Here is a 16237-nt window from a genome sequence, read left to right on the forward strand (position 1 = left end):
GGGGTGGAGGGAAAGCGTGAGAGCACGCCCCCTTCGAGAAGCTTCTCCAAGAAGCTCGAGGGGAGGCGGAGCCAAAAACGGGGGCGGAGTGAAGGGCGGAGCCCTGGGCTATTAAGGTCTGACACGGGCGGAGCGCTTTGGTGGTGCTCTTGCTCTCTTCGTCCTCTTCCACTCTTCCGGCTCGCTCTTCTCTTCGTGGTGGTCGCTGGCCTGGTCTTCTGTGGGGCGGTCCCGAGACCCCGCTGGTGGGACGGTGCGTCTGCCATTCCACACACCGCGACCTCGAGCAACTACGTTCCCCCCCCTTCTATCCGCGCTGGGATAGCGCCGAAAACCCCGTCCGTGGCGTCGAGCGGCCAACACGTGCCGGCGCGAGGCACGCCAGAGAGGACTCGCCTACCACGCCAGGGCACGGAGTCGCGGCCAGGCGCGACCATGCCGACTGACGTGGGAGAGGGACTCGACGGCCCCAAAAGGAAGTCACCATTTTCTTTTCGGGGTTTTTGTATGGATGTGTGGTGGCACCGTGTCTTGTAAAGTAGAACTGTCTAAGTGTTGCCGTGTGTCGGTCTTATTCGGTTGTAGCTCTGCATTGTTTCTTTTGTTTTAACTGTTATATGTGCATTTTTATTGTGGCTGTATATACGTGCTTTCCGTGTGTCACGTAATAAATGTGCATTGTGTGAGCTGTTTTCCCGTTTCGCTTCGTCTCCTTCCTTTTAATTGACCCTCCATCCTGCTTCACGTAAAGGGTTCGTCGTGGGCTTAATGTTCTTCTTCTTCTTCTTCTTTCAGCTACTCCCGATAGGGGTCGCCACAGCGGATCATCCGTATGATCCGCATAGTGATTTGGCACATGTTTTACGCCAGATGCCCTTCCTGATGCAACCCTGGTCACCTCTTACGACACAGGAATATGGTACACCTATTTTAACCGGGCTATACACCGGCCCAGTATACTGGTACTCATTTCACCGACCTCGGAAGGATGACGGGCTGAGTCAACCCCCTGGTGTATTAATTCACTGGCCCAACGGGGCTTGAACTCAGGACCTTTTGGATCCCAAGCCGCTGCCCTAACCACTGCGCCAACACCAGGCATTCGTAGTGGGCTTAATACGCCCGATAATTAATCGGAACCATCGAGGCCGACGATAACACCGCTCGGTTATCACTGTAGCACGGAATGGACCGCTTAAGCGTTTCGTGTCCGGAGTCGGCCTGTGGCGTGGTGCGATCGCCCGATCGACCATTCGCGCAGGTACTTTAGTCGATCAAATTTGGCGAGCAACCCTATCTTGCGCGGGTGGACAATTGGCACGGTCGTGGTGGGGTTAAACCCCGCCCCCCCGGGACTAGCTCCCGGCGTTGTTCCGAGAGGGTCACGACAGAATTGTCCGTTCCGGTGGGCGAGGCGGCCGCCATTCGAGTCAATTGGCCAATCGCACGCCGGCGGGCGCGAATTCGCAACACTGGTATCGGAGAGCGGGAAACAAACTCTCCCGTCTCCAAGCTCAATTCACGGGAAATCGGTTCAGGGGTGGGAGGAGCGACCCCCGATTCCCTCCAAATTATGAGCAATTTAAATTAACCCCTTACGAGAAATAAGATGGAGTCTCAAGGCGAGCGGGAGCTGGGGGTATTAGAAATGGATTTAGAATGTGCAGAATCCATGGTCCAGGATGAGATCCCCGTGCAGGAAATGCTTGTTGTGCAGGACGAACTCCCCCAACCAAACCCAGAGCCCGAAATGGGTGCGGCGGCCGCAGTGTATGACACCTCCCCTCCCCCTCTCCGCCAAATCCCCCCAATCCTTGCCGAATCGGCTCAGCCGAGTGCGCCCGACATGGCCCAGCTAGGCGCCATGCTGGCGGCAATGAATGCGAAGATGGATACAAACACAAATGAAATGAAAAACGAAATGAAGGCGAATTTGAAGGAAGAAATGAGAGAACTGCGGGGTGAGATGCAGAAAATAGGCCGAAGCCTGCAGGCGGGCATGAAGGCAATAGCGTGCAGTGAAGCGCGGACAACAGAGTACGTAATGGCGACGCCACGTGTGGGAGCGAACGAGCTGGGAGGGAGTGCAACGGTTGCCAGGCCCGCAATGGAGGCGGGTGAGGACGAAATAATTTGGGAGACGTGTTGGGGGAACTTGTAAAGGTGAAGGAGAGAGCAACAGTGACGGTGACCGAGAGGGAAAAATTAAATTGTGTGACCGAAACGTGTGAGACGAGACACGAGGTGACGACGGAAAGAAGAAAAGAAATAATAGTTGAGACAAGGGAGATAACAAGGGAAGAGACGGAAATAATAGAGACATGGGAGATAGAGGGTGAATTGGACGGGATTGAAGACGAGCACACACACGGGTAGTGGAGGACCATGAGGGGGAGCTGGCGGACTGTTTCGTGACCCGGTGCAAGCAGCTGGATGACCTCCGCCAGGAACGAGGGGAGGGAGTATGCCCCCTTGAGGCGACTCACGACCAGGTGAGTTCGGTCGTGTCGAGCGAGTTCGAGGGGACGGGTGCTGTAGACAGGTGCATGTGCAGCTTGGGGGGTATAGAGGCCCCGGAACCCCTTGTGGTGGCACAAATCCCCAGTGTGGTTGTCCCGGTGTGTGTGGTGCAAGGTGTGAGTGCGTCCCCGTGTGTGGAAGTGACCCCGTGTGTGAGTGGTGTGGTGGCAAGTGTGCCGAAGGGCGTGCTTCCCAGCATGCCGTGTGTGGATGAGGCACCGCGTGTGAGTCACCGCGTGTGTGAGTGAAAGGGTCCGTGCAAGGGAGACCGTGTGTGTGAGAGAGCGGTATGTGAGGGAGATGACAGTCGGCATGCGGGAGCACGCAGCCGCGTCTCCCGGTGTGAGTGTGATGGAGTGGAGTATGAGCGTCGTGACACGCAGGTGTGCGTGGGTGGAATGGCGACGAAGACGGCGGCCATAGCTATTTAATTGACCCTCCATCCTGCTTCACGTAAAGGGTTCATAGTGGGCTTAATACGGCCGATAATTAATCGGAACCGTCGAGGCCGACGATAACACCACTCGGTTATCACTGTAGCACGGAACGGACCGCTTAAGCGTTTCGTGTCCGGAGTCGGCCTATGGCGTGGTGCGTTCGCCCGGTCGACCATTCGCGCAGGTACTTTGGTAGATCGAATTTGGCGAGCAACCCTATCCTGCGCGGGTGGGCAATTGGCACGGTCGTTGTGGGGGTTAAACCCCCACCCGTGACTAGCTCCCGGTGTTGTTCTGAGAGGGTCACGACAGAATTGTCCGATCCGGCCGCCATTCGAGTCGAGCGGCCGATCGCACGCCGGCGGGCGCGAATTCGCAACAATATTATATTATAACTGCACGAAAAATCGAAGTGTCAAAATCACCATCATACCGAAGGAAGGAAGAAATTAAAAAAAATAAAACCAGGGAGTCTGGAACACTGATGCTAACCATTACCTTGATGTGTTTCGATTTATGAGCACCTTTCAAGTAACGTGTGTCAATGTGTCACCGATTGCGTAACGTGAGTACAACACGTTACTCATAGGTTAGAAATAAGTTTCGGGTACGCTAAACATTACCTCGACGTGTTTCGACTTATGAGTAACTTTCAAGTAACGTGTGTCAACGATCGTGTGACGTGCCTACAACTTATGGCCAGCGTTATGAGCAACGTGTGAGTCGAACGCTGGCATAAGTCTTAAAATTTCAAGCATGGAAAATTTGAGGACAACCGAAAAGTACAACGTTGAAAGCCAGCGTACAACGACATGTGGCAGTGTTTTTCAGCGTGCTCTTAACGTGTACAAACTTACCCATAACGTATTCGACGTGTGCCAGCGTTTGACAAATTTTCCAAAAATCGGCATAAGCTGGCTAAAACGTCAAGGTATGACTGGGCCTTAAGATGTTGGTGTTGCATTATGATTGATGATCACTTACCAGCGCATCTTTTATCTTTTATAGCAGCGTAGGCCATTCGAATTTCTGCAAATCCACCGTGTGAGAATTAGCACAACAATCCTGGACTGTGTATCCAAACTCACCATATGTTACTTGTACACCGACAAAAGGACAACGAGCAATCTTAGTGCAAGGACTCTTAGGTACAAGGAAAGCTTCCGATGTTAAGACTTCCAAAGATGGCAACTTACTCTCACACTCCTGTAATAGCATAAGCCTTTTTCTTGTTCACTGGAGTGGTTATTTATGGACCTTGGCACTCATTGCATCTCAACCTTTAATCGTGACCCACCAACGGCATTGAGGTGTGACGGGCAAGGCTGGCTCTGTGTAGCATTTCCCTGACACTGCAACAACTGGGGAAATGGTGCTAAACAACGGCGGCTCTGGCTTCTCATCCCATTTCCATCACACGGTGCCCAGTCACTCCATGCTGACCAACCATCTAGGGAAGAAAAAGCAAAAAGGGAAATGAATGGTGAAAAGCTTTAAAACTCGATTGCCCATGCTGGACCTGTACACTTGGGATAAAGGTGTGCGACAAAGTACAGCGAATAAAGAAAAATGAAATGTCCATCATGGTGGTGGCTTAACGGTTAAGATGGTTGGCTTAGGATCTCGAGGCCCAGTAATGCCAAAATCACACCGGGGGGTTGACAGCTTGCCATCCAAGCTCAGCACCAGCTAATGAGAACCAGCTTGCCGGCTTGGAGTGAGCTTGTCGAGTATCTTGTGGCGGAGTGATGACCTGTTCCAGATTGTGCTTCTTGGCCAATCAAACTGCCTCGGCGTCCTTATGTGAGGAGGATCATCCATCTATGTCGATGTCATTAAACCAGTTTATCCCATTCACTGAAGGATGAAGGCTTCCTTCGCCTTGTGTTGAGGCTTTTGGCATAATTACCATGCTTGCCGAGTGGGGGTTGGTGAGAGTGTCAGGGCATGAATTTATAAGCTGTTTGGGGGGCCGGCGATAACCCACCTACTCTGCGAAAGATGCCGTGGGATCTTCAACGTCCAACTGATGCTAGCAGACGAACGTCCATCCTTGGGACGGTGCACTTCATGAAGCAAAGCCCTGCTTGTGAAGCACCCAGCCGACAGTTTATATTCAGGCCGAGAATTTAACCCAGATTAGACAGGTTAGAGGCAAGTTTGTTCCATTATAACATCCCCAAAGTCCTGATGACCCAAAGAGGGGTCGGTGCAGTTATTATTATTTTTTCTGTGCGACATTTGTTTCAAAAACGTATCTGACTTGTTGCTTATGGTGTGTGAAGCTCCGTCTCTCGAGTCAAAAGGTTGCGGGGAACGGAAACAAAAACATTCTCATGACGTTAAAAAAAGTCTTGAGGACCCCTCCGTGGTCGTATTGCCCTTTGAAAAGCGATATGCATATTCTGGCTGTCATCCATTTAGTGGCAAATTGAATGTACCAGTAACTCTCGTGTGTGCATGTACGGAAGTCGGTTGCGCAGCTTCTGCTGTCAAAACATATTAAAGTACCGGAGCATGGTTGGATGTTACACAGTGCCTCTTCAGTGTGGAGCCCGAGGCAAATATCTCCACCATGAGATGGTGAAGGTTGGATGCAGGAACGCCTCCGTTGGCGATGGCCACCTGCACATGAAGCTGAGCAGGATGTCCATGTGGACCAGCATGTCCATCCACCATGCACTGGGGATAAGAATGGACACATAGTGAGATGCTTTTTATTATTATTATTATTATTATTATTACGAAGTTTTTAGGTTTTGGGTCAGTTTCAAAATACAGATGCATGTTTTCATTTTTCCAAATTAATCCTTTTATTTTAAAAATGCTCATAAAAGTTTCAGGCAGGCATCATTGCCTCCCCCTCCATGAAGATGTTCTCGGGCCTTTTCATGCACTCCATTTGGACTTTTTCAACCTGAGGAAGTCCGCAAGGAGTGGATGAAATGTTTCCTGAGATTAAGACTGCACATTCCTGTTTGTTTCGAAATTGGGGGAATAGGACCGAGTAACAAGTTTGATCGGGAGAACTGTGAATAATCGTGGATAATCCCAACCGTCCAAAACATCGACAATATACAGGTGGTGGACAAAAAAATGGAAACACCTGGGTTAAGGGGCTGTCACACCTTGACGATTTAGCCAGCGTATGCCGACGTATGAAAAATTTGTCTAAAATGCTGGCACACGTCGAATACGTCATGGGTAAGTTTTGTATATGTTAAGAGCACGCTGAAGCACGCTGGCATACGTCGTAGTACGCCGAGCTCGTCGACAAATTTTAACATGCTCAAAATTTTTCGACATATGCCAGCGTATGACTCACACGTTCCACATACGCTGGCCATAAGTTGTAGGCACGTTACGCGATCAATGACACACGTCGACACAAGTTACTTGTTTGTTACTCATAAGTCGAAACACGTCGAGGTAATGTTTAGCGTACCCAAAACTTATTTCTAACCTATGAGTAACGTGTTGTGGGAAAGTTATGCGATCGTTGACACACGTTACTTGTAAGTTACTCATAAGTTGAAACACGTCGAGGTAATGTTTAGCGTACCCAAAACTTATTTCTAACCTACGAGTAACATGCTTTGAACCGATGTGTAACGTATCTCCAACGCACATTGACGTATGTAGACGTATTTGACGTCTTCCGGACTTCATCGAGGCATACTTGTTTCCAGAGGCAAGGTGACGCAAAGTCAGTGCCAGCCTCATGCCAAGCTCAAGCAGATCCCTGTAGAAGGTGTACTACTTGGTTATCCTTGGACCCACTCTGGCTCGCAGCTCGTCGAACATCGCTGGGGGCATACGCAGGAAGTTGGTGAAGGATGCATGGTCCTCGTTACGGAGTTCCACCATGAGCTGGTCATACATGCCAAACTGCCATCGCCTCCCGATCCATGATCTCACCCAGTTCCTTCTCCTCCGTTCACCTCTTCTTCTCCTGACTCTATTGGCACACAACTGGTACAGTGTCAAATCGATGAGGTCATGTTGATGTTGGAGGATAGCTAGTAGGTATTGTCGTCTCAGCCTGGCCGGATCCTCCATCTCTTGGATGACATGGACATGTACTCACCATGGAGTCTGAAACACTGACGGGTTCCTCCTGTGAACCCCATTTTTATATACCAAGTGCCCTAAACTCTGCCAATACGCCATTATACGGTAGCTGTAAGTTAGAAACACGTTCAGTAAGTTCTGTGGTCGTCCGGAAGACGTCAATCAAATCCGTCTACATACGTCAATGTGCGTTGGAGATACGTTACACATAGGTTCAAAGCACGTTACTCATCGGTTAGAAATAAGTTTCGGGTACGCTAAACATTACCTCGACGTGTTTCGACTTATGAGTAACTTACAAGTAACGTGTGTCAACGATCGCATAATGTGCCTACAACTTATGGCCAGCGTATGCGGAACGTGTGAGTCATACGCTGGCATACGTCGAAAAATTTTGAGCATGCTTAAAATTTGTCGACGTGCTCGGCATACTACAACGTATGCCAGCGTGCTTCAGCGTGCTCTTAACCTATACAAAACTTACCCATCAAGTATTCGGCAAATTTTTCATATGTCGGCATACGCTGGCTAAAACGTCAAGGTGTGACAGGGCCTTGACACTTCGATGTATAGTGCGGTTATGATTTGAATCGTCGAGCGGCAGCCTTTTAATAGGCTACGCCACGTGATCGTCAGCGATGCGCTGCCGCGCACTATGCATACGTTAGACTATCATTGGGTGATAGTTCACTAGCGTGAACGCCGACAACACGCTAAGCATTCGTTGGTACAAGTTATCTATAAGTTATCGAAACGTTCTGTGTACGTTACCAATACGTTATGCATACGTCCAACTCGTTATGAATACGCCAAAAACTTTAAAAAAAAAAAACATCAATAGTTCAGCGAACGCCAGCGTTTTACATACGTTGCCATACGCTGGCTAAAACGTCGGTGTGACAGCCCCTTAAATGAGGGACACCAAGCAACGGCTTCCACACAGGTGTGGCCCATGTGTTAATTAAGCAAACACCGTCCCAGCATGCTTCGGGCCATGTACAAGAATGCTGCACAGGCCTGGTTGCCGTCAATTATGGCGAGCATGGCTTCAAGAGTAGACACCTCTCCCCCCCCCATGCCCAATGCCCCCATCCACAGAGCACGTGTAGTCTCCGAATGTTTCGATGAGCATGACCTTGTCGGTCACCAGATCTGAATCAAATCGAGCATTTATGGGATATTCTGTGATAACGCCTGAGACGGCATTTTCCACCTCCATCAAACAGGTGTGAGTTGATTGACTTTCGCGTGGAAGAATTGTGTTTTGAATCCCTCCTGCAGAATTCCCGACGCTGGTGGACTCGATGCCACGGCACATATACTGGCCGGATTGGCCACACGTGGTGGCCCAACGCCCTATTAAGTGACTTTGCATTGGTGTTTCCATTTTTGTCCACTTCCTGTCTGAATGTATCTGTCTCACTGTAGACATGGCATGAGAGCCTCACACAAAATGGCATCAGTTAAATCAAAGCAGATTAACCATTCAGACAGAACAATGATCCAATCTAAAGTAAACCTTCAGTTCAAAATGAGGTAGTTGGTGGAAACATCAGCACAGGCCATCAGACATCTTTCCAAAAGGGTAGAGTATTAATCTGATGAACAACCAGACTTGTACGGTAATTGTTTTTTCCACCTTTAAAACACATCCTTAAAGATACAAGACAGCAGGCCATTGACAACATATGCAACTGATTGATAGCAAGTGGCAGGTTCGATTTCAGGTGGGAAAACGATAAAGAGGAATAAAAGGACAATGAAAAGCATCGAATGACCTTAAAGAGAAAGATGTGCGGAGTCAAACCTGGACAAGGCTGCCTGTTGCACTCTTGGTACTCAATGGGTGAGCCTGAGCAAATCAAGCCGCCAGCAAGAGGTGCAGGACTGTCACAAAAGCGGTGCCGAGAGCTAAAACCGCGGCCACAGTCACGTGAGCACTCTCCCCAGCGGGTCCAAGAGCCCCAGGTGCCGTCCACCACTCTGCGCTGTGAGACCTCATCGGCAGGTGCTGCAGGTCACAGTGTCCCATCATTTCTTTAGCATGATTGCTGGCCAATGAGGTTTAAATTTTGCAGCTACTCCTCATTTCAAAAGTAGTGCCAACGAGCACGTGGAATTTTTAAAATAATAATAACAAGGTTGTGCGGTGGGAACCTGGTATGGACATTTATAAAGACACCAATATCATCCGCAAAAACAGACTCGCAGTATAATTTGCAATGGTTCATTCCTCTCCATCATCACCTTCTGTTGCACAATGTGCTGTCCCATCAGAGCAAACCCTCGTCTCGGTTTTCCTGCGAATGAGTTCCAATCCACGTGCGTTAGGCACGCGAGCGCGGCACGTGTACCGGTGTCGCTTTTCGGTGCCAACCTCTGACCCGTTCACCTGAAACCAGGGACTCCAGGGCGTCGTCTTGCGGACCTCAGGGCATGGGTCCATGTTGCACTGCTGGTGCTCCTGGAGGCACAGAAAAGGACAGCCATATGGTCATATCTATCAGTAGGAAAGGGAGGGGGGGGAAGGAGATCGTTCCACATTCCAGACCCCACGAATTCGGAAAGCAAGTTACTGTGCTTGTTCAGTCGATGGATTTATCTGCTGGCATTCGGACAGGTAAATACATAAAATAACTAAAAGGGCACTCAGTAGAGCGCATACCTCTGCCACGTAATGCCTGATCCACGGGAGCATATCGAGTCCAATACATTTATGAAATATCATGCTGTACAGTACTATATATCGTTTTTGGCCCGATCTCTCAATGGTGAAGATTCACTTAAAAAAATTCTATTAGTCGAATCCGGATCTGGATCTTCACCAAAATCTAATCAGTTCGTCCTCGTCACACACCCAACCTGTCAACAAAATTTCATCGGAATCCCTCCACAATTTTTTGAGATATCCTGTACATAGACAAACAGATATGACCTAAAAAATAATTGGCTGGTTGAAATTGGTGACCTGAAATACAAATCCTCTTCAAATTTCAAGTCAATCGGATGAAAATTGAGGGTCTTAGAAATACCATCTCAGTTGTTGACCTTTGGCCTATGTTGACCTTTTGACCTCAAAAATAATAGGCTTCTTCCATATGACAAACTCCACCATGTGGTGAAGTTTCGTGAAGATCGGTTTAAAATTGTGACCTGTGGGAGACAGACAGACAGAGACAGACAGAGACAGAAAGAAAGAATAACAAAATCGCCTGACCAATAAACTTGAAAAATCTTCAATTTTGAAAGTAACAAACAGACAGAGGGGTGAAAACATAACCTCCTTCACCTTCGGTGGTGGAGGTAATAACATGGAACAGACCACAGGTCATTCTGCAATCGGTCATCATTTTACCTGAAATTGAAGAGTTTTGATATTTATTAGTAAAGATAATCAGTAAAGAAATGAGATGTTACATGTGCAATTTTGCGATCACGTTTCGACCTTTCACTGAAACACGTTGCAAGCCTCATGGGCAGGACGTTTTTGTGACGACCCTCATACGTTGATGTCCGACTAATGTCCTGCATGAGATTTGCGTCCAAGCTCCACCTTTGAGCCTCAGGTCAATGTGTAAAAGTAAATGAATGAATGCTTTGGTGATAAATCCAAACAAGAGGAGGAGGAAAAAAGAAAAGCAGCAAAAGGAGGTCAAGCGATTTCACATCATTGGTGTAGTCTACACACACAGTGTAGATCATTATTGCAGTGCGATTTGGGCCTGGAAGGACAAGCCCAGAGGTATGTGCACTCACCTTGGAGCTGTCTAGACTGGGCTCGGATCTCTGCCCAGCTATAAACGGTCATGCCGGTGTGTTTCGCAGGCTAGCCGAGGTATCAATGTGTGTGTGCCATCATTCGGATGGATGTTAACCTGGGATGGAACTGCCAGCATTACTTGGTGACTGTCAAAGATCCCACGGGTGTTCTTTGCGAGGAGTCATGAACCGTCACCCTGGCCAAATGCCAACTCGAAATTACAGGGGAGGGGGGGCAACTGCATCAGTCGCAAAGCTGTGCTTTCTTCCCTCCTACCCCCAGCAAACGATTCTACCCATAGCCATGTGTTGCAGAGGCAAGAAGCAGGTATACATTTACAACTGCAAAAAGAAGCACATGAGCTGCATTCATGTTACACACGCAGTCCACTCCTTAAAAGTGCCTGCAGAATAGACGAGGTGTGTGATTGATGACGAGCAAAAGCTGCTCTCATAACATGAAACTGCTCTCACAACGCCCCGCAGTTTACACCGTTTGCAAAGCCAAGAACAAAATAATCCATCGACAATCTCGACCAAAAACAATATTGATGCTGAAATGAAACTTTGTAAGCCCAACTGGATCCCATTTTCAGTTCATAATTCTCCCGTGGAACCTGTGAGCCCAGCGAGGCCTTTGATTCACAAGATCCCGACTGTATTTAACCCTCCATCATGTAGTCCAACAAGCCCACAATCCTTCAATCGAAATCCAATATCACCTAGAACCTTTAATGCACCAATTTGAAGCTCAACTCGGTTGCAGCTTCTGCTCTGGGAGACATATTAAACCTGAGCCCGAGACTGTGGCCTAACAAGCTCCAAAATGGCTTCCAGCTTTTGTAAAATGCCGTCGCAAAGCAAGACGTGCTTCAGCTCCGCCTCGTGTTTTGCAAAGCCAAGTCCTGAGTCCTGAAGCTCGCCAGGCTTGAAATATTTCAATTTAGAGCCAACGGACAGCGACGGTGCAGCCAAGCGCAACCTCAGCCCAAAGCAATGGAGCAATGCCTTGGATATAAATAAATAAATGTGGGAATCACAGAGTTGGAGGATGTTAAATATCCCATGGTGTCAGTCAAAGTTTATCATTGATAAAAGCTGGACTTTAGGCGATAAAGACGACGTTTCGGTGAGCATCCACTCGCATTGGTCACGGCAGATGTTAAAGTGAAGAATAAGAATAATAAGCTTGAGCATCGCCACGTGACCTCGGCCGTTGGTAGTCGGGTGAGTTGGTCTGGAGACCAATCCGGGCATCACGTGACAATCGTAGACAGCATGGAAGAGATGTCAAAGCTTTGTTCCACGTACATGATGGATGGATGGCACACCGCCATTTTTGTTGAGAGTTGGTGGTTCAAGTCTTTCCCAAATGGATTTCTTTATACCTCGAGCAAGCCACCTTCTTTCTCTGTCTAAGATGACCACTTGGCTGTTATCAAAGCTGTGACCATGCAGGTTCAAGTGCGTAGACACAGCAGAGTTCAAAACCTCTTCATAAGCTGGACGACGATGTTGGTTCATACGGGTCTTCAGGGTTTTCCGAGTCTCTCCGATGTCGGCTGCACTGCATGATGGGTCTTCATATCTGATGTCATACACCAAGTCACGTTTCCTGTCCTTTCGGATCTTGTCCTTAACATGAACTAACTGGCTGTGAAGAATTCTGCAGGGTTTATATGATGTATGCCTGGTGTTGGCTTAATGATTTGGGTGGTAGATTTGGGATCCTATAGAACCGGAGTTCAAATCCCACTTGGCTGTTGAATTCATACCAGGTGGGGTTGACTCTACTTGTCATCCTTCCGAGGTCAGCAAAATGAGTGCTAGCTTGCTGGTAACCTGTGTCGGAGTGGTGACCCATCCAGGATTGTACCCAATAACCAAGGAGACTGCTTCAGCAGCACCAACGCTCTGCACGGAGTGTGGTCCCAATGGATGGATGGATTTGAGTCATATTTTCTTGCACTGTCTCCTGCTGTTGTTCATCAGATGTGATGATGTTTTTGTGACTTCCCTCTTAAAAAAGACCGTCCAGGGTAACCACACCGACTGAGAGCACTCCTGATATTCTCCTTCTCACATCGTTTCCCCTCCTGTGTGGTCGGATTAGAATCTGCACGATGGAAAAAGAGTGCGAATGACAGATAATTTGTGGATGAGTGGGTGGTGTGAATCAAAATGCAAATAGTGGTTGGTACGTGTGGATTTGTTGTCCACCTCAAAATCCAAGCGGCCATAACCATTCATGTGAGTATTTCAATCGAGAAAGGCTAACTGATCATTGTTGTGGGTCCTGTGTGAACCGGATGTTCATGTTCACACTGTTCAGCTAATTAAATAATTTTTGCTGGTCACACTTCTTCATAACCACAAAGCTATCATCTACATACCACAACTTCGGTTTGCAACCACTGTAATTCCCTTGAACAACACTTTCAAACTTTTCCAGCTATAGATTGTTAACAATTGGTGAGATTGGGGAGCCCATAGCACAACCATTTGTTTAAAAAAATGATCTTTGTATTTGAAGTAGGTTGACTTCAAGTACAAGGACACCACATCCATAATCTGATACACATGGAGGTCAGCACGTTCCTTAAGAGTGCTGTCCTTTTCAAGGCATTCACGAACTACAGACAAGGCGCCCATTGTCGGGATGGAGGTAAACAGAGCACTGACGTCATAAGAAACAATGGGCTCCTCTTCCTAAACAATTAGGCCCTTGGTCTTCAAAACAGTCTTCTGTATTACTCACATGATTATCAGACAAACCAACCAAGGGGCTCATAATCCTTCCGACAAATTTAGCAACATTATACATGCAAGAGTCCACACTGTTGACAATAATTATGTCTGAGGGGAATTGGATCCAGTTTGTATATATTGGGAAGACCGTAGAAGGAGGGTTACTTGGTTCCATGGATGGAGTGAGGAATTATTTCATTTGACCGCTGATCGTACCCAATGAGTGCAGATTATTAACCATGGAGTGTGTACTTCCTACCTAATACCACAAGTAGAATTGTGATCAAGCTTCTTGTGGGTTGTTTTTTTTCTCCTCCAAAAGCCTCACACACTCATGATGGCACTCCTAATTCAAAACGACTACACATCTCCCTTTGTCCGCTGGTACGAACACAATGTTCCTTCACTGGCGAGGCTCCGTCCCACCAAGTGTTCTGCCTTCGAGATATTCAGCGTCGGTATCTTCACGTAATGAAGTGAAGTGCTGATATTGCAACGAAGCTCCTCCACTTGTACCTCATTAAGTTTCCCCGAGTGAATGGCCGACTAACAGCTACATATTCTGAAGTAGGAATCCGGTCAGGAGTGATGGCGTAGGTAAGACCCTTTGAAAGCATCGAAACCTCATTCTCAGACAGCACTCTTTTAGAAAGATTTTTCACCCACAAATCACGATCTCCCTCTCGACAATCTCCATTGTGCAAGCTGCAAAAGATCTGCTGGATGTTTCATGAGATGCCGAAGGTCCAGGTAACACGCAGTTTGATAATGGATTTGAGGGTCAAAATTAAATCTGCAAAGGGAGCATCAAATGTGTCTGTTGTAAACGAGTAAGTTCCTTTGCTTTAGTCTGTGCAAGTACGAATCTCAATTCTAAATGAGAGCCGAGAAGATATTTATCACGAGGAAAACAAGTTGACTTGTCACATCCCTACTGTGACCAATCGTCCTGTATTTTATGGGATCCTCCTGTTCAACACGAATGTGGCATAATGATTAGGGCGTTTGCTCGGAATCAACAAGGTTGTCGGTTCGAACCCAGGCCGAGTCACCACAAAAACTTTTCAAATGTTGCATGCTGCTTCCTTGCTTCATGCTTAGCATTTAAAAGGACACAGCATGGACAACCAACCATACTGTTGTGGACTCGGGGTTGGGGCGAGAAGACCATGAGGGGGGGAAGCTACCTTGGGTTCCCACCAGACTCTCCGGAATCGCAGGCCGTCGCACACGGATAACTCCGCGACACGGCGGGTTGCAAATCGACTGTGAACACCAATGACTTAGGGTCCTCCGTCTAATGGAAACCGGCTACCTAAAATGGTCATGTGATCTAATTACCGGGGGACACGTCCTCGGTACGCCTTGTTCAAACCAGATCACCATACCGGATCAGATGCAGCCGAGCGTAACTGCCACGGACGTACCGGCTAGGAAACATATCGTTGAGGGATAATGTCCTGGCTTGGTTAGGATATGGACCATGCAGGAACAATGAAGGAAAAGAGGAAAACGAGCTGGGAACATTTCCATACAAAGCATTCATTTACAATTAGCGAGGAAAGATTTGTGTCACAGTGAATGGGGTTTATTATTACGTACAGCGGGGATAGCAAGGAATTTGTGGGTGCAACAAAAGGAAAGGAATTTACAAAAGCAGACAAAGAGCAGACTTATCCCATTATATCTTCTACAATCTTAATTTAAGCTATGACAGGCGCCATCACACACGAGGTCCGTCTAAAAAGTAACGGGACTGAGCCTGCTGTGTGCTCCACTTACACAACTTGAATGAACGGGTTGCGTCACAGTCTTTCCCAACATTCCAACAATATATCTGATTGGCGATGGTTGACTGCGCTCATTGTGTCATTTTTTACAGGTCGTGCTTTACACGTTGTCTAGTCCGAGTCATCCGCTATGAGTCATGAGCAGAGAGCCAATCTGAAGTTTCTTGCCAAACTTGGCAAAACATCTTCTGAATTCTTTGCAATGCTGCAGCAAGTCTAAGGGGAACAAACGATCTCACGTAAACGTGTATTTGAATGGCACAAGAGGTTCAAAGATGGACGGGAGGAGGTTGAAGACGATCCACGGTCTGCAAGACCTTCAATGAGTAGAACAGTGGACAACATCGAGCGTGTGAGGCAAATGGTGCACGCAGATCGTCGAATCACGGTGCGGATGATTGCTGAGGAACTTTCCATTAACAAGGACACTGTCTGGAGCATCATCACTGAAAATCTCGAAATGCACAAGGTGTGCGCAAAGATGGTCCCCAAGCTGTTGTCTAAGGAGCAGAAACAGCCGAGTCACTGTCTGTGAAGACATTATCGAGCACCTCGAGGACGATCCAGACCTGCTCAGGAGAGTCATCACTGGCGATGAATCGTGGATATTCGAATCCGATGCCGAGACCAAACGGCAGAGTCATCAATGGAAAAGTCCGGCATCACCAAAGCCAAAGAAAGCAAGGATGTCGAAGTCGAAGGTCAAGGTGATGCTTATCACGTTTTTTGACATCAAGGGCATCGTCCACAGGGTCAAACAGTGAATCAATACCTGTAGAAGGAGATCCTCCAACGCCTCATGAAATCAGTGCGGGACAATAGGAGGGATCTGTGGGAGAACAACGCCTGGGTGCTCCACCATGACAACGCCCCTGCTCACAATGCTCTGAGCATCCGACAGTTTCTGCCAGA

The 16237-nt window shown here is 47.9% G+C and overlaps 1 protein-coding gene across 3 annotated transcripts in view; it reads right to left on the reverse strand.

The window, feature by feature from the left end:
* The window catches only part of LOC147022129 (semaphorin-5A-like), a 140599-nt gene that overhangs the window by 2886 nt on the left and 121476 nt on the right, over positions 1-16237 (reverse strand). For all 3 annotated transcript variants that reach the window (XM_085892733.1, XM_085892734.1, XM_085892735.1), the window contains 5 exons: positions 9276-9492; positions 8836-9039; positions 5469-5639; positions 4255-4407; positions 3942-3986 (listed from right to left, as the gene is read on the reverse strand). In XM_085892733.1, the coding sequence (XP_085748859.1) occupies positions 3942-3986; positions 4255-4407; positions 5469-5639; positions 8836-9039; positions 9276-9492 (790 nt within the window). The remainder of the gene's footprint in view (positions 1-3941; positions 3987-4254; positions 4408-5468; positions 5640-8835; positions 9040-9275; positions 9493-16237) is intronic.

This window comes from Eptatretus burgeri, chromosome 8, assembly GCF_056783735.1.
Source record: "Eptatretus burgeri isolate ZD-2024b chromosome 8, Ebu_testis_v1, whole genome shotgun sequence".
NCBI lineage: Eukaryota > Metazoa > Chordata > Myxini > Myxiniformes > Myxinidae > Eptatretus > Eptatretus burgeri.